The sequence below is a fragment of the Enhydra lutris genome, unplaced genomic scaffold (genome assembly GCF_002288905.1).
Source record: "Enhydra lutris kenyoni isolate GAN:26980312 unplaced genomic scaffold, ASM228890v2 scaffoldscaffold10, whole genome shotgun sequence".
Lineage (NCBI taxonomy): Eukaryota > Metazoa > Chordata > Mammalia > Carnivora > Mustelidae > Enhydra > Enhydra lutris.
The window spans coordinates 15217586-15234278 of record NW_019154094.1 but is presented as its reverse complement, the minus strand read 5'-3'; the positions used below and the strand labels follow the sequence as shown (position 1 = coordinate 15234278).

The window sequence follows — 16693 nt, the reverse complement described above, 5'->3', positions numbered from 1 at the left end:
ATACACAATTCTACAGGAAATAATTTTCCTTCAAAATTTTGAAGCATTTTTCCACTGTCTTCTAGTTTCAAATGATGGTGAGTCCTGTTCCTCAGTATGCATGGTAGATACTTCTTCTGCTCAGCAAAGCCTGTTGTGCTTGTCCTTTCTGGGCACCTGGGGGACTGCATGTTCCAAACACCCTAGTATTAAGGACAGTCCACATAACTGGTTCTAGCCAGGGCCAAGGCATTTAAGAAAGAGTAGTAGTTTTCTATACTTCTATCCTCCCCCCATTCTAGAAACCATGTGCTGAGATGGCATAATTCTTTATCTTAAGATGGTGAAGGCTCCATGAACTTAAAGCTCTGAATAACAACACGGAACAGTGTTCTCTCCTCCACCATGGACATGTAGCATGAGTGCAAAAAAATATTTCTTTAATTAAGCCATTTAGATTTCAGAAGTTTATTTATTGCTATATTATAATTTAGTTTACGACTAATAGACTATGAGATCCTTTGTTTCTCTTTGGCAATTTTCAGAATCTTGTCTTTATCCCTGGTGTTCCTAAATTTCATATATTCAGAACATGGTCTTTTTCTTTCTTTCTTTTCTTTTTCTTTTTTTTTTTTTTTGAGGTGAAATTCACATAACAGAAAATAATCATTTTAAAGAGAACAATTCAGTGGCATTTAGTACCTTCACAATGTTATGCAACCACAACCTCCACCCAGTTCCAAAACATTTTTACCACCCTAAAAGGAAACCTCATGCTCATTAAGAACTTACTTCCCATCCTCCCTTCCCAGCCCCAGCCATCACTCATCTGCTTTCTCTCTGTGATTTCCTATTCTGGATATTTCATATATATATATATATATATATATATATACACCATCACACAATATGTGAATTACTGTGTCTGGCTTAGTGTGTGTATTCTAAAATATACTGTTGCATGTTCAGTGTATCCTTTCAGTTTAGAAGCTCATTATCTTCAATTCTGGGGAATTATCTTCTATTCTGTTTCACTGATAAATTCTTCTCTTTTTTATTCCTCCTCTTTTCCCCCTCTCTCCCTTCCCATACTCTGGAAATCTTATTATTCAGATGTTAGATCTCCAGGATCAGTTCCTTAATTTTCTTAAATTTCCTCCCCTTTTTTTCTTAGATAAAACCTCAAGCCAACTCTTGTCTTTTGTATTTTCTGGAACACTTCCTCTACTTTCTCTTCTAACACCAACTCAAAAAGATATATGCACCCCTATGTTCACTGCAGCATTATTTACAGCAGCCAAGATCTGGAAACAACCTCGGTGTCCAATGATACATGAATGGATAAAGGAATTATATATATTAATCAGCCATAAAAAAGAATGAAATCTTGCCTTTTGGGACAACATGGATGGACCCTGAGGGTATTATATTAAGTGAAAAAAAAGAGAAAGACAAATACTGTATGATCTCACTTACATGTGGAATTAAAAAACAACAAACTCACACATACAGAGAACAGATTGGTGGTTGCCAGAGGCAGGAGGCGTGGGGTGAGAGAATTGAGGGGAGGGGATCAAAAGGCATTTAAAAAAAAAAAGGCCTTAGGCATAATACAGGACACAAAAGCAGTATATGAAAGGACAAATAGATTTGACCACATATAAATTAAAATTATCTGATCAAACTCACTATAAATACAGGTAAAGGGCCAGTGACAGATATGGAGAAAATATTTGAAAAATAAAGAACAGATAAAAGGTTATTATTCATTCATTCATTCATTCATTGAACAATTAATTAGGGGGTACTACTATGTGCCAGATACTCTCCTAGGTGCTAAAAACATTAGAATGAACAAATGACAACATTCCTGCCCTACCGGTTCTTACATTCTAATGCTATCATCACTATTGAAATTATTATTATTATTATTATTATTTAAGGTTACATTCTTAAATCTAGTGGCCTGTAATTAAGTAATTGAGGAAAAGGGGCACCTGGGTAGCTCAGTCAATTAAGCATTTGCCTTTGGTTCAGGTCAGGATCTCAGGGTCCTGGGATCCAGCCCTGAGTGAGGCTCCTTGCTTAGTGGTGAGTCTACCCCGCCCCACTCATGCTCTCTCTCTCTCTCTCAAATAAATAAAATCTTTAAAAATTAAAAAAAAATAAGTAATTGAGGAAAAGAACACTTTAAAAAAACATTTCTGGGGGACCTGGGTGGCTCAGTCAGTTGGGTACCCAACTTTTGATCTCAGCTCAGGACTTGAGCTCAGGGTTGTAGGTTTGAGTCCCGCACTGAGGTCTACGCTAGGCCTGGAGTCTTCTTAAAAAAAAAGTTTCTAGGGACGCCTGGGTGGCTCAGTTGGTTGGACGACTGCCTTCGGCTCAGGTCATGATCCTGGGAGTCCCGGGATCGAGTCCCGCATCGGGCTCCCAGCTCCATGGGGAGTCTGCTTCTCTCTCTTGACCTTCTCCTCGCTCATGCTCTCTCTCACCGTCTCTCTCTCAAATAAATAAATAAAATCTTTAAAAAAAAAAAAAGTTTCTAACCACTGGTTCTCAAACTTGGAGTAGACACCTCAATTCTTTGGGAGCACTAAAAGTCAGAGGCCACTCTGTGACTCAGAAGAGAACCTCCGTGTAATCATAAATGCAGGTCTTCAAAGAACCATTTGACTTGGTACAACTGAAAGATAAAGTAAAGGATTTTCTTTCTTTTTAAAAACTCCCTCTTTTTGAGGGATATTCTAGAAAGATAATTGTTCATTTTCTATTTTAAAACCATACTTTAGAAAAAAATTTATTCATTTATTAGAGAGGGAGAGAGAAAGTGCACATGCACAAGCGTGAGGGGAGGCAGAGCAGGGAGTGTGATGCAGGGCTCATTCCCAGGACCCTGAGATTACCACCCCAGCTGAGGGCAGACACTTAACTGACTGAGCCATCCAGGGGCCCTAAAGCATACTTATTTATTGTGGAAAATAATATACAGAAAGGGACACAAAACACAAAGGTACAGGCTAATAATTTTTTTTTAAAGCAAATGTTTACATGGCTACATCTCAAATCAAGAAACAGAACCTAACCACAACCCCCTAAAGCTTCCCACAATTCCCTTTCCAATCAAAACCCCATAAAGGTAACTACCATCTTGACTTCATGGTATTTAATTACTTGCATTTCTTTATAGTCACACTACCCAAATGTGCATGACTAAATAATATAATTGTAAGGGTTTTGAACTTCACACAAGTGGAATATTACAGTGAGTATTCTTTTGTGTCAGCCTTCTTTCATCGAATATGCCTCGGTGTGTATTTCTCCATTTGCCTACTAAAGGACTTTTGGGTTATTTCCAGTTTTGAAGTGTGAATAATGCTGCCGTGAACATTCTTGCATTTGCATACGTTATGCATAGGCATTTCTATAGGGAACCTCCCCAGGGGTAGAACTGATGGGCACAGTAAATTTGACATTGGAGAACCATCACCTAAGCATTTAGTTTAGTCAGAAAACATTTGATAGAGTTGCAGAAATTGTCAAATGTGGTCAAAGAACGAATAGAACAGAACCAAATTTATTTCTTGGATGATAAAAATAAATTATGTACTAATTATATTACTACATGGCACAAAATAAAAATAAAAAACAACGCATTCAAAAGAAGTAGAAGCAGCACAGGTATACCTACACTGGATTAAATTCTTTATGCTAAAGAGCTACTTTCCTCACATGACAGCTACAACCAGTTGAAAGCAGAACATAAACTCAAACAGCACTACCAGATACTTATGCCAGCTGCATAGGGGTCTTAACTGACAGAAGAGAAGAGCAGATGAATATAAAAGAACTATATAATGTGTTATTTGTAACAGCCAATCTGGAAAACACCTTAAAGTCTCAAAGTTAGGTTTCATTACAAAAATAATGTTATCACTTGGGCATCAAAATTATGTGCTGGGGAACAAATTTTCTAAATGGCATGTGTACTAGTAATTAAAAAGTTAAACAATCTTTAGAATGTCATGAATATGTTACTTTAACAAGAACGATAAACCTCTATCAGTCAGCTTTCACTGCCTTGTGACTGGAGCTAAAAAGGGGAATAAACAAGTTACTTCAGCAAGAAAGCTCCTACTAACACCCTTTCTAACTTCCCCACCATAACTTTTGGACCTACTCATGAGCATGTATTTTTCTGAGTAATTGCAGGCATTATTCAGAGTGCTTAGTAAATATTATCTCATTTAATGCTCACAATAATCCAATGAAGTAGGTATTACCATCCCATTCTACAAATGAGGTTTAAAGAGGTTATTCTGCGCAGAGTCCCGCTGCCAGTGAGGGACCAAACGAGAATTTATATCAAGGATCCTCTGATCCAATTCTAAACATCATAAATAAAAATGAGCTATAGTCACCCAAAAGGTCATTAAAGGGAAATACGGCAAAGAAACTGAGATTAGAATTAACATCAAATACAATCAAAGTAAAAATGAACAATCAGCATTCAACATCAAGCCAACCATTTACTTCCTTCACAAAGTAGCAGTTAACAAAGTAGAAAAAGAACTTTAGAACCTCACAGGGGAGGCCTAACTTTAATAATACATACTTTTACAAGGTTTTATTTCTGCAATAATTTAAATAAAATTAGTTAAAGCAATTCCTGCTATAGGAATTATAGTCTGCTATAGTCTGCCTTGTTATAAAAAGTTTCAGAAGCTATGTGTTCTAAAACCCTGAGAATAAGTAAGAACAAAAGAGAAAAAAAATTGAGAATTTTTTTTTAGAGCAACAGGCAGATTTTATTTTTTAATTTAACTTCAATCAATTAACATATAGAGTTATTATATTATATTAGTTTCAGAGGTAGAGTTCAGTAATTCATCAGTCTTATATGATATCCAGTGCTCATTACATCACGTGCCCTCCTTAATGTCCATATTGGTTAGCATGGGGGTATTTCTACAAAAACAACTGAGAATTAAGGACAGACTGAAATTACAGGAAACGAACCAATTTCAAGAATACAGAAGCAGATCTTTTTTAAAGAAAGGAACAATCTACATGTCAAAACACTGTTGGTGGGGCGCCTGTGTGGCTCAGTGGGTTAAAGCCTCTGTCTTCGCCTCAGGTTGTGATCCCAGGGTCCTGGGACTGAGCCCCATGTTGGGCTTTCTGCTCACCAAGGAGCCTGCTTCCCATCTCTCTCTCTGCCTGCCTCTCTGCCTACTTGTGATCTCTGTCAAATAAATAAATAAATAAAAATCTTTAAAAAACAAAGCCAAAAAAAAAAAAACCCCAAAAACACTGTTGGCATAAATTTAAGACTATCTTCCATGCACTTATACAGGGAGAAAACCTGGTAGAAATGCTGGGAAGTTAGCCAACTGGGAAAATGACTGGCATAAACACACACAGAACAAAAATCCTCCCATAGGTCCTAGATTGGACAATCGCTCTGAATACAAAGAAATAAAGAATTTAGCAACATCTAGTTTAAATTCAAGAATTTTCCTATGGGGTGCCTGGGTGGCTCAGTCGGTTAAGTGTCTGCCCTCAGCTCAGGTCTGATCCCCAGGGTCCAGGGACTGAGCCCTGCATCAGGTTCTCTGCTTAGTGGGGAGCCTTGTTTTTCCTTCTCCCTGTCTGTTACTCTGTCTACTTTTGCTCTTTCTCTCTCTGTCAAATAAATAAAAAAAATCTTAAAAAAAAAAAAAGCATCTTCTTATAATGGGGACATAAGAGCAGGGAACTGCCTTCTACTCTTTGTCATAAATAAACTGTTCTAGAGAAATAAAAGTTTAAAAAATGAGTTTAAAAAATGAAAATTTAAAAATCTGTTTTGAGTAGAGTACTTAATTAGGCTTATTCCTGAGATTGTTCAGAGGTTGATCTCATAGGGTGACGGAAAGTAAACAGTCACAGAGCAACACTGATTCAAAGCATTACTCTAAATAAGGCAATTTTTATGTGAGAGCAAGTCCCTAAAAAAGAGAGAGAATAAGACAAACATACAGATAATGACTGTAATTTCAAAAGGGGAGTTTGAGGTGGGGAGAGAATTTTTTTTTTTTTTAATCAGGAAAAAGAAATAGCAACACATGATATATTAAGAGAATTAGATTCTTCCCTAATAATAAAAACCATTAAGTCTCCTAGTAACGGTGGATTAAGATTACAAAGACATGAAGTTTATTTCAGGGCACTTGTTAACTTAATCATCAAAAGGAAGATGCCTTCTGGGGTGGAGACAGTTTGCATATACAAAGCACACCTCAGAAGAAAGTTTCTTTGGTACCGGGCTGTGATGCTTCCGGCCTCACCAAACAGTGGCAAAAGGAATTAAAAGTGTAGGCAGCAGTCCCGTGAAGGAAGTCTTTCACTCTGTGCCCGTGAAGTGAATCTCTACGTCCTGAGATTCTCCTCCTTTTACCATTTATCTTTGCACTCAGCATATAAATTAATCAAGTGACAGAGTTCACAGGATACATATGAAACAGATTTAGAGGTACACAATTTGTTAACTCAAAAAGCATCTTTAGCAGAACACAACAGTCTCAACTTATCTGTTAAGTTTACATGGTAAACTTATGGTAAACCTTGAGTAACTAAAATTTGCAGGGAACATGGATTGTGGACTTCTGCTTAAATCAAACTTCATGCCCAAATCCCCGAAGAGAAAATATTGCTAGAGCTTTTTAGCAAGTTTTATTAAAGTTACTTGTTAATTCTAGATTTTATGTGGTATATTTTTACACAGAAAATTTACTTCACAGCCCTGGAATTATGCAAAAGGTTATATTTAAAACTGTTAAAATCCAATCTCTCTGCCAGGATTAAAAGCTTTTCTCCTAAAAGAGAATTAAAAAGAAACACAGTTTCTTTTACCATAAAAGGAAAACAAATTGAAATGTGTTCCAACTCATTTAATTTCGTCAAAATCACCTTATAAATGGAGACAGCCAACAACTAAATCGTTCTTATGGATTCACATATGCAAACTGAAAAAAAAATCTGTTAATATATTAAAAATAGACATGATGAATCCTATGGAAGTGAATTGCTTTGTTTTTTTTTTTTTTTCTTTTTCAGAGAGAGAGAGAGAGAGAAAGAGGAGGGGGAGGGGCAGAGAGAGAGGGACAGAGAGAATCTGATGCAGACTCCACACCCCAGCACAGAGCCCAACATGGGGCTCAATCTCACTGCCCTGCAATCGTGACCTGAGCTGAAATCAAGAGTTGGCCGCTTAATCGTCTGAGTCATCCAGGTGCCCCTGCTTTCTAATTTTTAAAACACAAGGTGAATTGGATTATATAATAAGCATGGTAAATAATGAAATCTAGGTACTTAACATGTGCTTTTTAAAAGACTGGAAATAAGGGGCACCTGGCTGGCTCAGTTGGTAGACCATGCAGCTCTTGATCTCAGGGTTGTAAGTTTGAGCCTCATGTTGGGTGTAGAAATTACTTAAAAATAAAAAATCTTGAAAAAAAATAGAGACTGATAATAAGAATATGAAGTGTCACTTCTCACTGAGTATAAACTTCATGTTCAAAATCATAAATCAACTCAAGATGGCTATCAATGAATGGCAAAAAAGTTTGTGTGAGATTATAATAAAATAATCCAAAATTTTTCAAAAGTTCACTTGAGTATGATTTTTGCTGAATTTACCTTACTCGCCATAATACTTATTAAACAACAATTTCTATACTGGCAGCTTGTTACAAAATAATGAAAACATCCTTTCTGACAAATCAAACCAGAGTTAACTCTTAGTATGCAACCCTGACTATCCAAATTTAAGAAGCCAACATATTTGGAAATTTCTGAGATACCGCCTTAATCAAACCCTTGCTACTGGTTACCAAAACTCAGGAACTGAACAGATTCAGGTAATGGACTATATTCCTAGCTACGAGAACTTACAGTCCAAACTTCCTCTGTTTGCACTTTGGGACCCAATGGATTCAGACATCTAGGAATACTTGTATTTTATTTTTTTTGTTCTTTGGTTCACTCTCTGTCCATAAGAAAAGGATTTTATATTATCATTTTCCCCTCTGTACCACATTTAACATTTTCCCCATGCTATTACATAGTTCTTATAATTTTATTAGCTAATATCCCCATTGAGAGGCTTGCTGTAATTTACATAATTTTTGCTGTATATCTGAATGTTTACTGGTCCATTTGCCTCTCCTATGACACAATAAAAATCTCCAATCTTTTTCTTAAAGATTTTATTTATTTGTCTGATAGAGAGAGCGAGGGAGAGAGAGCACAAGCAGTGGGAGCAGCAGGCAGAGAGAGAGGGAAAAGCAGGCTCCCTGAGAAGCAGGGAGCCCAATGTGAGGCTCGATCCCAGGACCCTGGGATTATGACCTGAGCTTAAGGTTGATGCTTAACGACTGAGTCACCCAGGAGACCCTCCAAATATCTTTTTTTTTTTTTTAAGATTTTATTCATTTATTTGGCAGAGAGAGACACAGCAGGAGAGGGAAGAAGCAGGGGAGTGGGAAAGGAGAAGCAGGCTCCCCGCTGAGCAGGGAGCCCAATGTGGGGCTCGATCCCAGGACCTTGGGATCATGACCTGAGCCGGCAAGGCAGTCTTTAACAACTGAGCCACCCAGGTGCCCCCAAATATCTTTTTCTTAATGTAAGACAAACATCATTCTGTATTACAACTACAGCTAAATATTTTACAATAATATTTTAAAAGATTTTTGCAAATTGTAACTTAGTAAGTCTTTTTTTGGATAGTTCTCTGTTCTTATTTCTTTGGGCTCAAAATACAAATCACAAAAACTTAAAATAAAACTAACTTATCAAAAAATGGTCATATGCAATAAAACAAGTATAAAATCCTTCTAAAGATTTGTATTTTAGACTATATTCTGCTTTTAGTTGGTTTCAGTGGATACCAATTATTTTGCCCCAAATCCCTGTGCCAATGTCCCATAAAAGTGAAATTTCATGATCAGAAGATAACAAAAACACGGACTAATCTTTGCGTTATGGAAAAGTTTTAAACGACAAAGAAATATGATATTAAATAATTTTCCTCAAAATAAATACTTTTATTTACTAAATAATTATTAAAGTATTTCCTTCAAAATAGTATTAAACTGACATTCAACATCATAATCTCTAAAATGGACAAAATAGAAGCTCTTCTGAAACTATTAAATGAAATTCCAGGTTTCCTTAAGGCATTTCCGAGGAGTATAACATCTGATCCACTGATTTTGTCTGCTATAATTACCAGGTGTGACCCTTACAAAGCTCAAGTGCTCCTGAGACTGTGTGTGTGAAGAGGAGAGAGAACCACATATGCTTGCACATCTAGAAGATGAGCTCATGAGCATAAAAACACGGGAAGTCATTCAATTCAAAAACAGAGCGAACAGGAAGAGGAAAACGCTCAGAAAGTATATTTTATATCTGGTAGGGAAAAGTATAGATGTCATCAATAAATCTTTATTACATATAGTGACCTTTAATTATCACTAAGACGAAAAGAATATCACATCAGGATTTAAGCAGCCATGTGATTTTCAAATAAGAGGGAATTCATGACACTTTCGCTCAGAATTCAGCAGAGGTCCAAATCACCTCAAAGCCAACCTATCCATCTCTATTAGTAAAGACAGGCTTCCCAAGGGTAGGCGGTTGATGTCAGACTGTTGGACAATCTATTGCTACTCCTCCGCTAGAAAGGTCCTGCTACCTTAAGGGCCATCTTCAGATCTGAGCGCCCAAACGAAATCACCGTTTTCATGGCTTTATTTAATCATTTAGGAAATTTATTTAAAAACTTCAAATGCAAACCTGTGATAGAACTAGAACTTAAATAAAACAGGCTAATGTTAATACTACCTCTTAAGTGTCCACACATAAAGTTTAGGTGCTTGACATTCCATTTTATTCCCTGCTCAACAATAATTTTTTTTGGTAAAAGCTGAAACTTCCTTTTTTTTTGTGGGCAATATGAAATCTCTTTGAAGGCAAATGCCACAAAAATAATTTTCTCAAAAGAGAGAAGCCAAAACAATGTAAAAAGTACTGCTGCTGTCTGAAGATGGCCCTCTGTGCACTTCTTCGATAACAAACACATTGAGATCTTAATTTTTCCTCTCATTTTTCAATTTCTGCCCCTGACTGCATTAAAATCAATGTGAAAAATACTCTGTACTCACTCTGGCATTCTATGAATTGATGAATAAAAGTGCAGTCCCCGCCACTCTTTGAAAGCAAGTGCTCTAATAAAGAAAGAAACACCTTTAAGGATATAGTTTGTTGCTGTTCTTGAAAACCAACAGCAAACGTAGGAAAACGGAAATGTATTAACATGAGTGACTCTGAATAAGATTCATGAAAGTTTAATATATTTTTAATATTAACAGCAGAGATATTTTGGAGTTAAATAAAACTAAATGACTAAAAATTATAATTATATAATCATTGACTTGTACCCTGAATAGTTAGCTTTTAAAGGTACAGTTTCTATCCAAAGAGCTCAAGAAAACCATAGATAAATTGCTTTAAAAAGCTTTTCCCACTTTTAAAATATACCTTTCTCCATGAGTGCTTAATAAATACCTGTAAATAATTTTGAAATTTTATTATTTGTTCTTACTGAATTTTCAAATAACTGTTTTCTAACAGTCCCTCTTCAAAGCTATTCTTAGTTAAGAGGCAAAAGATAAATATTTTAAGAATACCATAAAATAATGCCTTAAAATTTTTAAGACACTGATGCAACATTTCAATTTTTAGACTTTCATTTCACAAATAACCTTTCCCTCTGACTTATTTAATCTGTCCTTTATATACTCTCAAAATATTACATTGTTTATCTCTACCCAAATGACTAAAGTCAATGCCTATACATTTTAAAATAAGAGCCTGGAAAATGGTTTTGCTCAGGTCAAACAGAATTTGTTTTAATGAGTGAGGAGAATCAGAACCTAACAGGAGTTTAAGAAAAGTTTCAACCCTTTTCTTTTTTTTTTTTTAATTATTTTTTTTTTAAGATTTTTTATTTATTTATTTGACAGAGAGAGAGAGATCACAAGTAGGCAGAGAGGCAGGCAGAAGGAGAGAGAGGAGGAAGCAGGCTCCCCGCTGAGCAGAGAGCCCGATGTGAGGATCCCATGACCCCGGGATCATGACCTGAGCCGAAGGCAGAGGCTTAACACACTGAGCCACCCAGGCGCCCCTCAACCCTTTTCTTACAATAATCTTTACTTATATTGATTCAAAGAGTTAACTTCTGAATCTGGATAACATCCTTCAATTTTATCTCTGGATCTTTCAAAACTTCTAAGGAGACTTTGGAAGTTCAAGTGTTAAAAATATACCCCAGTATGATGACTATCTGGAATGTGTGCAAGCACTAAAAGCTGTCAAAGAGGACACGAGTTAGTACCACTCAGACTGTGAAAGCCTCTTTTCTTTTCTCATTTCAACCAACCAACCACCTGCTCATCATCTCAACTTTGCTTGAGAGGCAGGGAGGCATCTCCTATTCTGATCACATTACAACTTCTCTTGACATCCTTACTAATGCCACCTCCTTCACCTTCCTACTGAAATCTGTCATTCTCCTTTACCTATTTACATGGTGCACAGAGCCTCCAGTCAAGAGTTATATATACATATGTATCATTTATATATGATATGTGTGTATAGTTGTATATAATTATATAGTTATATAGTTATACTACATAGAGATACAATATAGCCCCCAAAAAAGAAAAAAAAAGGCTATCTGTAACAAAAATTTGAAAAAAAATCTAATAAATAGCATTTGCTGATTGGAGCCAAGAAATCCAAAGCAGGAGTCCTCAGTTAAATGGTAATCAACATGATCAAAAGTTGTTTGACATAAATCCTAACTAAGCTATGATAACATTTTCAGAACTCCAACTATACAACATCATGCTTAAGTCCGAAAACTCATCTGAAACCAAATTTTAACCTAAAGGACTTATCGGAACTTTTCTGAGAAAATTCTGACTATCATCACAGGACTTTAGATGACATTTATTAATGCAGTAAATCCCCTATTACTCACTAAGCCACTAATCACCCTTTTATGTACTCTGATTTTAATATCTAGACTCTAGATTAAAATATTTATCATACTAGTTTAGATAAAATGCAAGATTAATATAAAATATATCTGTATGACTTCTACAAAGGCATTTTCTAAGATATGAGAGAAAAGTCTTTCAGAGAGTATATGTAAAAGATTTGGATGATGACACTTTTAATACTTCATTACTTGAATTCAGCCCCTTGGGAGTTCACTTTGCCAAAACTATAAAAGATATCACTGATAATGCAAAAAGAATCAGATACATGAGCCTGGGGGTGGGGGAGGCATGTCTAAGATCCCAAACAGGGCTGCAGAAATATAAAGAAAAGACAGATACAGAAACAAAAGAGAGAGCTGTGATACTTAATATGTGTTTTATTTACACATGAGTTTTCTATAAATTTCGATTTTCTATACTACCTGTGCTGTCCAACATACATGCTCAATACACATGTGGACTGAGCCCTGAAAAAATGGCTAGTTTGAATTGAGATATGTTGTAAGTGTAAAATAAATATATGCTGGTTTCAAAGACTTACCAAGGAAAAAATGTGAAATACTTCATTTATAATATTTTAATACTGATTACATGTTGAAATAATATTTTTGATATAGTGAGTTAAAGTAAATATGTTATTAAACATTATTAAAATACATTAGCAACACTTTACCTGTTTCTTTTTATATTTTTAATGTGGTTACCAGAAATTTTAGAATTATGTATGTGGTTCTCATAATATTTCTATTAGACAGTGCTTTTCTATACTAAGATATATTTGAATTATGCTTACCAGATAAGATACAAAAAATTTATAGTATAAAACCTGTGCTTATAGCAGCTACTTTAGATTTAAGTAATTTCAAAAAATAGAGTTTACTAGAGAAAAGGCATTAATTTTAACATTCCCAGATATTTTTAAAACATTCTCTTAAAACTATACTTGGTTCTCGCTCTACTATTTAAAGAGCAATTTTAGATAAAGTCATATCTGATAGCATATTGTCGTTATGGACTTTGGTAATACTGGAATGCTTGATAATTGGTTTGTAATAACAAATGACTCAGAACAGACTCATTCCAAAATCTACTCTGTATTAAATCTGGTATAATGATGCTTTTGTGCATATCAAGATATTTACTATTCCATTTCGTTAAAGACACTTTGTAGGTCACTCTCACACCACTCAATTTATCACCACTAAAAAACAATGATGGTAAGAAGTACCCTAAAGTATCCAAAATACCTTATTCAGTCTTAAATCAAGGAGTTGTCTATAACTATCCTCATCTCAGCAAAAAATTTTAAGCAGTAATCTGACAACTCTAAAATAGTATAAAGATGATTTACTGTATATAAAGGGATTCTCTTAACTGAAGGAAGAGTATGTTCCCAGCCTAAGTTAACACTAACATTATTAATAAATAACATTTAAGTCAAAATGGTGATGAATTGGAATAAAAAGTGTTCATGCCAAAAAGAGGAAAAAATAAAAGCAAATAATGACAACAAAAAATAAAAATTCATTTAACAATGATAAGCTTTTAGAAGGTGAGGATTAAGTCATTTTGTATATATTTGTTAAATATAACTAATAGAGAAATTAATAATATCAGTAATGAATATAAACTATACCTTTAATAAAAAATTCTCAAATTGAAACTCAAACTGGAATTCTAAAATGTAGATGTATTTTATAAAACACATACAGAATAGTCAAATAACTGATTAATGGCAATAACTTTTAATTTCGAGTTTTAAGATTTGTTATAGAATATATGTAATATTAGATCTTGAGCTTACAGCTCATTTATACATGATTACTTGAGCCTATCGTGCTGGTTCCTGATTAAAAGCCAACCACACGGGGCACCTGGGTGGCTCAGTGGGTTGAAGCCTCTGCCTTCAGCTTGGGTCATGATCTCAGGGTCCTGGGATCGAGCCCCGCATCGGGCTCTCTGCTCAGTGGGAAGCCTGCTTCCTCCTCTCTCTGCCTGCCTCTCTGCCTACTTGTGATTTCTCTCTGTCAAATAAATAAAAAATCTTTAAAAAAATAAATAAATAAAATAAAAGCCAACCACACAAAAACAAAAACAAAAAAGTATCTCCTAACTTTATCAGAGTTGGCTGTGCCCCAAGGACTACAAAAATATCCCCTGACACATGAAAAAAATATTTAATAAGAAGTTCTGAGTGTTACCCTTGATATCTTGCACTAACTTCTATATAAAAACTAAGATGAGAGGTACATAGTTTTATAAATGTGGAAAATAATTTTATTCATTCTGTGCTTCAAGCATCTAACACAGGATCTGGCACATAGCTGGAGCTCAGTTAAAGCTGGATGGGCGGAAATGGAGGAGGATGAATGGGGATCTTCCCAACTGAAAGAATGTACAAGCCATATGGTAAAAAGTACCTCATGCAGTAACAGAAAAACCAAGAATAGCCATACATTTTTGGCAAGAGATAATGCAAGCTATCTAGAAAGAAGGGTCGCAGTAAACTAATCATTAACTAATAAATGATTTTTCAGATAGCAGAAATGACTGACTCTGTTTTTTCTGATTAAAGAAACAGATATACAGTATAAAGAAAGCAGTTTCTATGACATATCCAAGAGCTCAATGGGCTGTTAAATAAGCTCTTGGCCAGGTACGGGGCAGGGCACAAACATTAAAAATGGAAGCCCAGTATCCTCAGGAAACAGTACTTGATGGAAGAAAATCAAAGTAGAGTTCTTTGAAAAATATACTGGGGGAGAAAGCTATACTGTGTATATAAACCAATGCTAAAGTTGAACTTTGTCATTTTTGTTATTTGAATAATTAAAAATTTCCATATAACAAGGGATATCTAACCAAAAATCATAGCATTAAGAATTACAAAATAAAGGGAAGCTTTTTTTAATGCTAGGATTCAATGGTCTATGAACTGCATGCTTTTCATTCCAAACACTTAAAACCTTAAAACACTGATCTCTCTATCCTGCTTAAATAGTAAAAGGATATCATGAAAGAAAAACATTTAAGTTTTTTACACTACCTTTTTCTGTGCTCCCATTTATTTTAGGTAAGAAGTCATCAACTTGTATCCCTAGGATTAAGACAGTGTATCATTGCCTTATCAAAGAAAGCGTTACTTTAAAACTGGTCTCAACTGTAACCATGGCATTTTGTATTCCTACTTACATTAACACAGTAAAGCACATTTTAAATTTGTTTTTACAAGAAGGGTTCAACGGGCCATTTTCTATTGACTCAGAGAAAAAGCTATAACTGCCCAGTAGCTTTCCAATGAACCTCAAAAGAAAAAGGGTCCTGCTCTGCATGTATTTTCTTATTTAAATATCTCTAAGTATAGCGTCTCAGATGCAGAAATTTCATTTATCTCTAAGACTAAACAATGGTGCCCACTGGTGGCAATCAAGCATATTTTTAAGGAAATTTTCTGAAAGACTGTAGATACTTTATACCTAAAACATGAAATACCCTCTTAAAATAAGTACCCCATGAGAAAGTAAACATCAAAAATTCAATGATAAAATTCAGCTTTAAGTAAGAAACTGGGTGACACACCTACCTAAACTGCTGCATTCTTTAAGAGTTTTCTCCTGAAGATGTTCTAACCGTACTGTAAATAAAAGTCCAAGAAAAAGATATTTCACAGATAAAAGAAAAAAAAATCAAATCAAATCAACTTCTGGATTAGGTAACTTACCTTGTAAAGCTGTTAGCCTTTCATTGGTGAAGTCATTATCAGCTTGCAAAGCTTCTATTTTTGCCTGGAGCTCCTGTTCTTTTTCTTCCATTTCATCTATTTTATGTTGTAATTCTTTTTTCTCAGCTTGTCCCTTCTGTTGGATTTCTTCTTGTTTTCCCTCTGCTACCTGTTGAGAAAGAAAAAAAAATTCATTTATTTCATAAAGTCTGAACTTGCTTTCAAAGGCCTAAAGCAGGACTGCTTTTATTCACCACAAACTTCTAAGGAGAATATTCAATATTATAGAAAATATTTGTAAATGTCAAAATAATGTCATGCTTCCCTATCACCTAGGAAAGAAAAACTTGTATTAAGCAAACAGGCCTAATACATACAAGTAAAGGGGTCAAAATGAAAAACTCCAAAGTTTTCAAGAGGGAAGTATGTAAGGTTTTCCCCTGAAATTACTATTGTTTAAATTACTTTGTAAGTTCTAAAATGTAATTTTCTCTGATATTTTAAACAAAACTGCATTTAGTTGAAAGAATGATGATCATTAGCATTTTTCAAAATGACCTCCATTTAACAAGACCAATCTTTAAAACTATTACAGGTTCACCAACCACACAGAGGGGAGGTATGCCCTAGTCTTCTCTAACAAATATATGTTTTCTAGCCACTCATTCCATGGTTTCAATTATTTAAAGATGGGTCTTTAAAACTCAGTTATAACATTTAAGGGACCAACTTGACATTACTTATGGCTTCATCTGTCCTTATCCTAAATGCCCTATAGCTATAGGGAGCTGCCACTGAAGCAGTTAATAGCATCCCTGGAGGCTACAAGGGTCCATACAGATGACTCCAAGTTACTTCTGGGCTTGTTTCAGCACTAACATAGTTG

General features: G+C 35.0%; 1 protein-coding gene across 8 annotated transcripts in view; it reads right to left on the bottom strand.

Annotated features, from left to right (window-relative positions):
* The window catches only part of LOC111143859 (sarcolemma associated protein), a 141576-nt gene that overhangs the window by 36718 nt on the left and 88165 nt on the right, over positions 1-16693 (bottom strand). For 3 of the 8 annotated variants that reach the window (XM_022497819.1, XM_022497822.1, XM_022497820.1), the window contains exons 10-13: positions 15808-15976; positions 15670-15720; positions 15133-15183; positions 10185-10247 (exon numbers count right to left, since the gene is read on the bottom strand). In XM_022497819.1, the coding sequence (XP_022353527.1) occupies positions 10185-10247; positions 15133-15183; positions 15670-15720; positions 15808-15976 (334 nt within the window). Of the gene's footprint in view, positions 1-8005; positions 8009-10184; positions 10248-15129; positions 15184-15669; positions 15721-15807; positions 15977-16693 lie in introns of all 8 variants that reach the window. The other 5 variants (XM_022497826.1, XM_022497824.1, XM_022497823.1 and 2 more) reach the window with 5 other exon arrangements.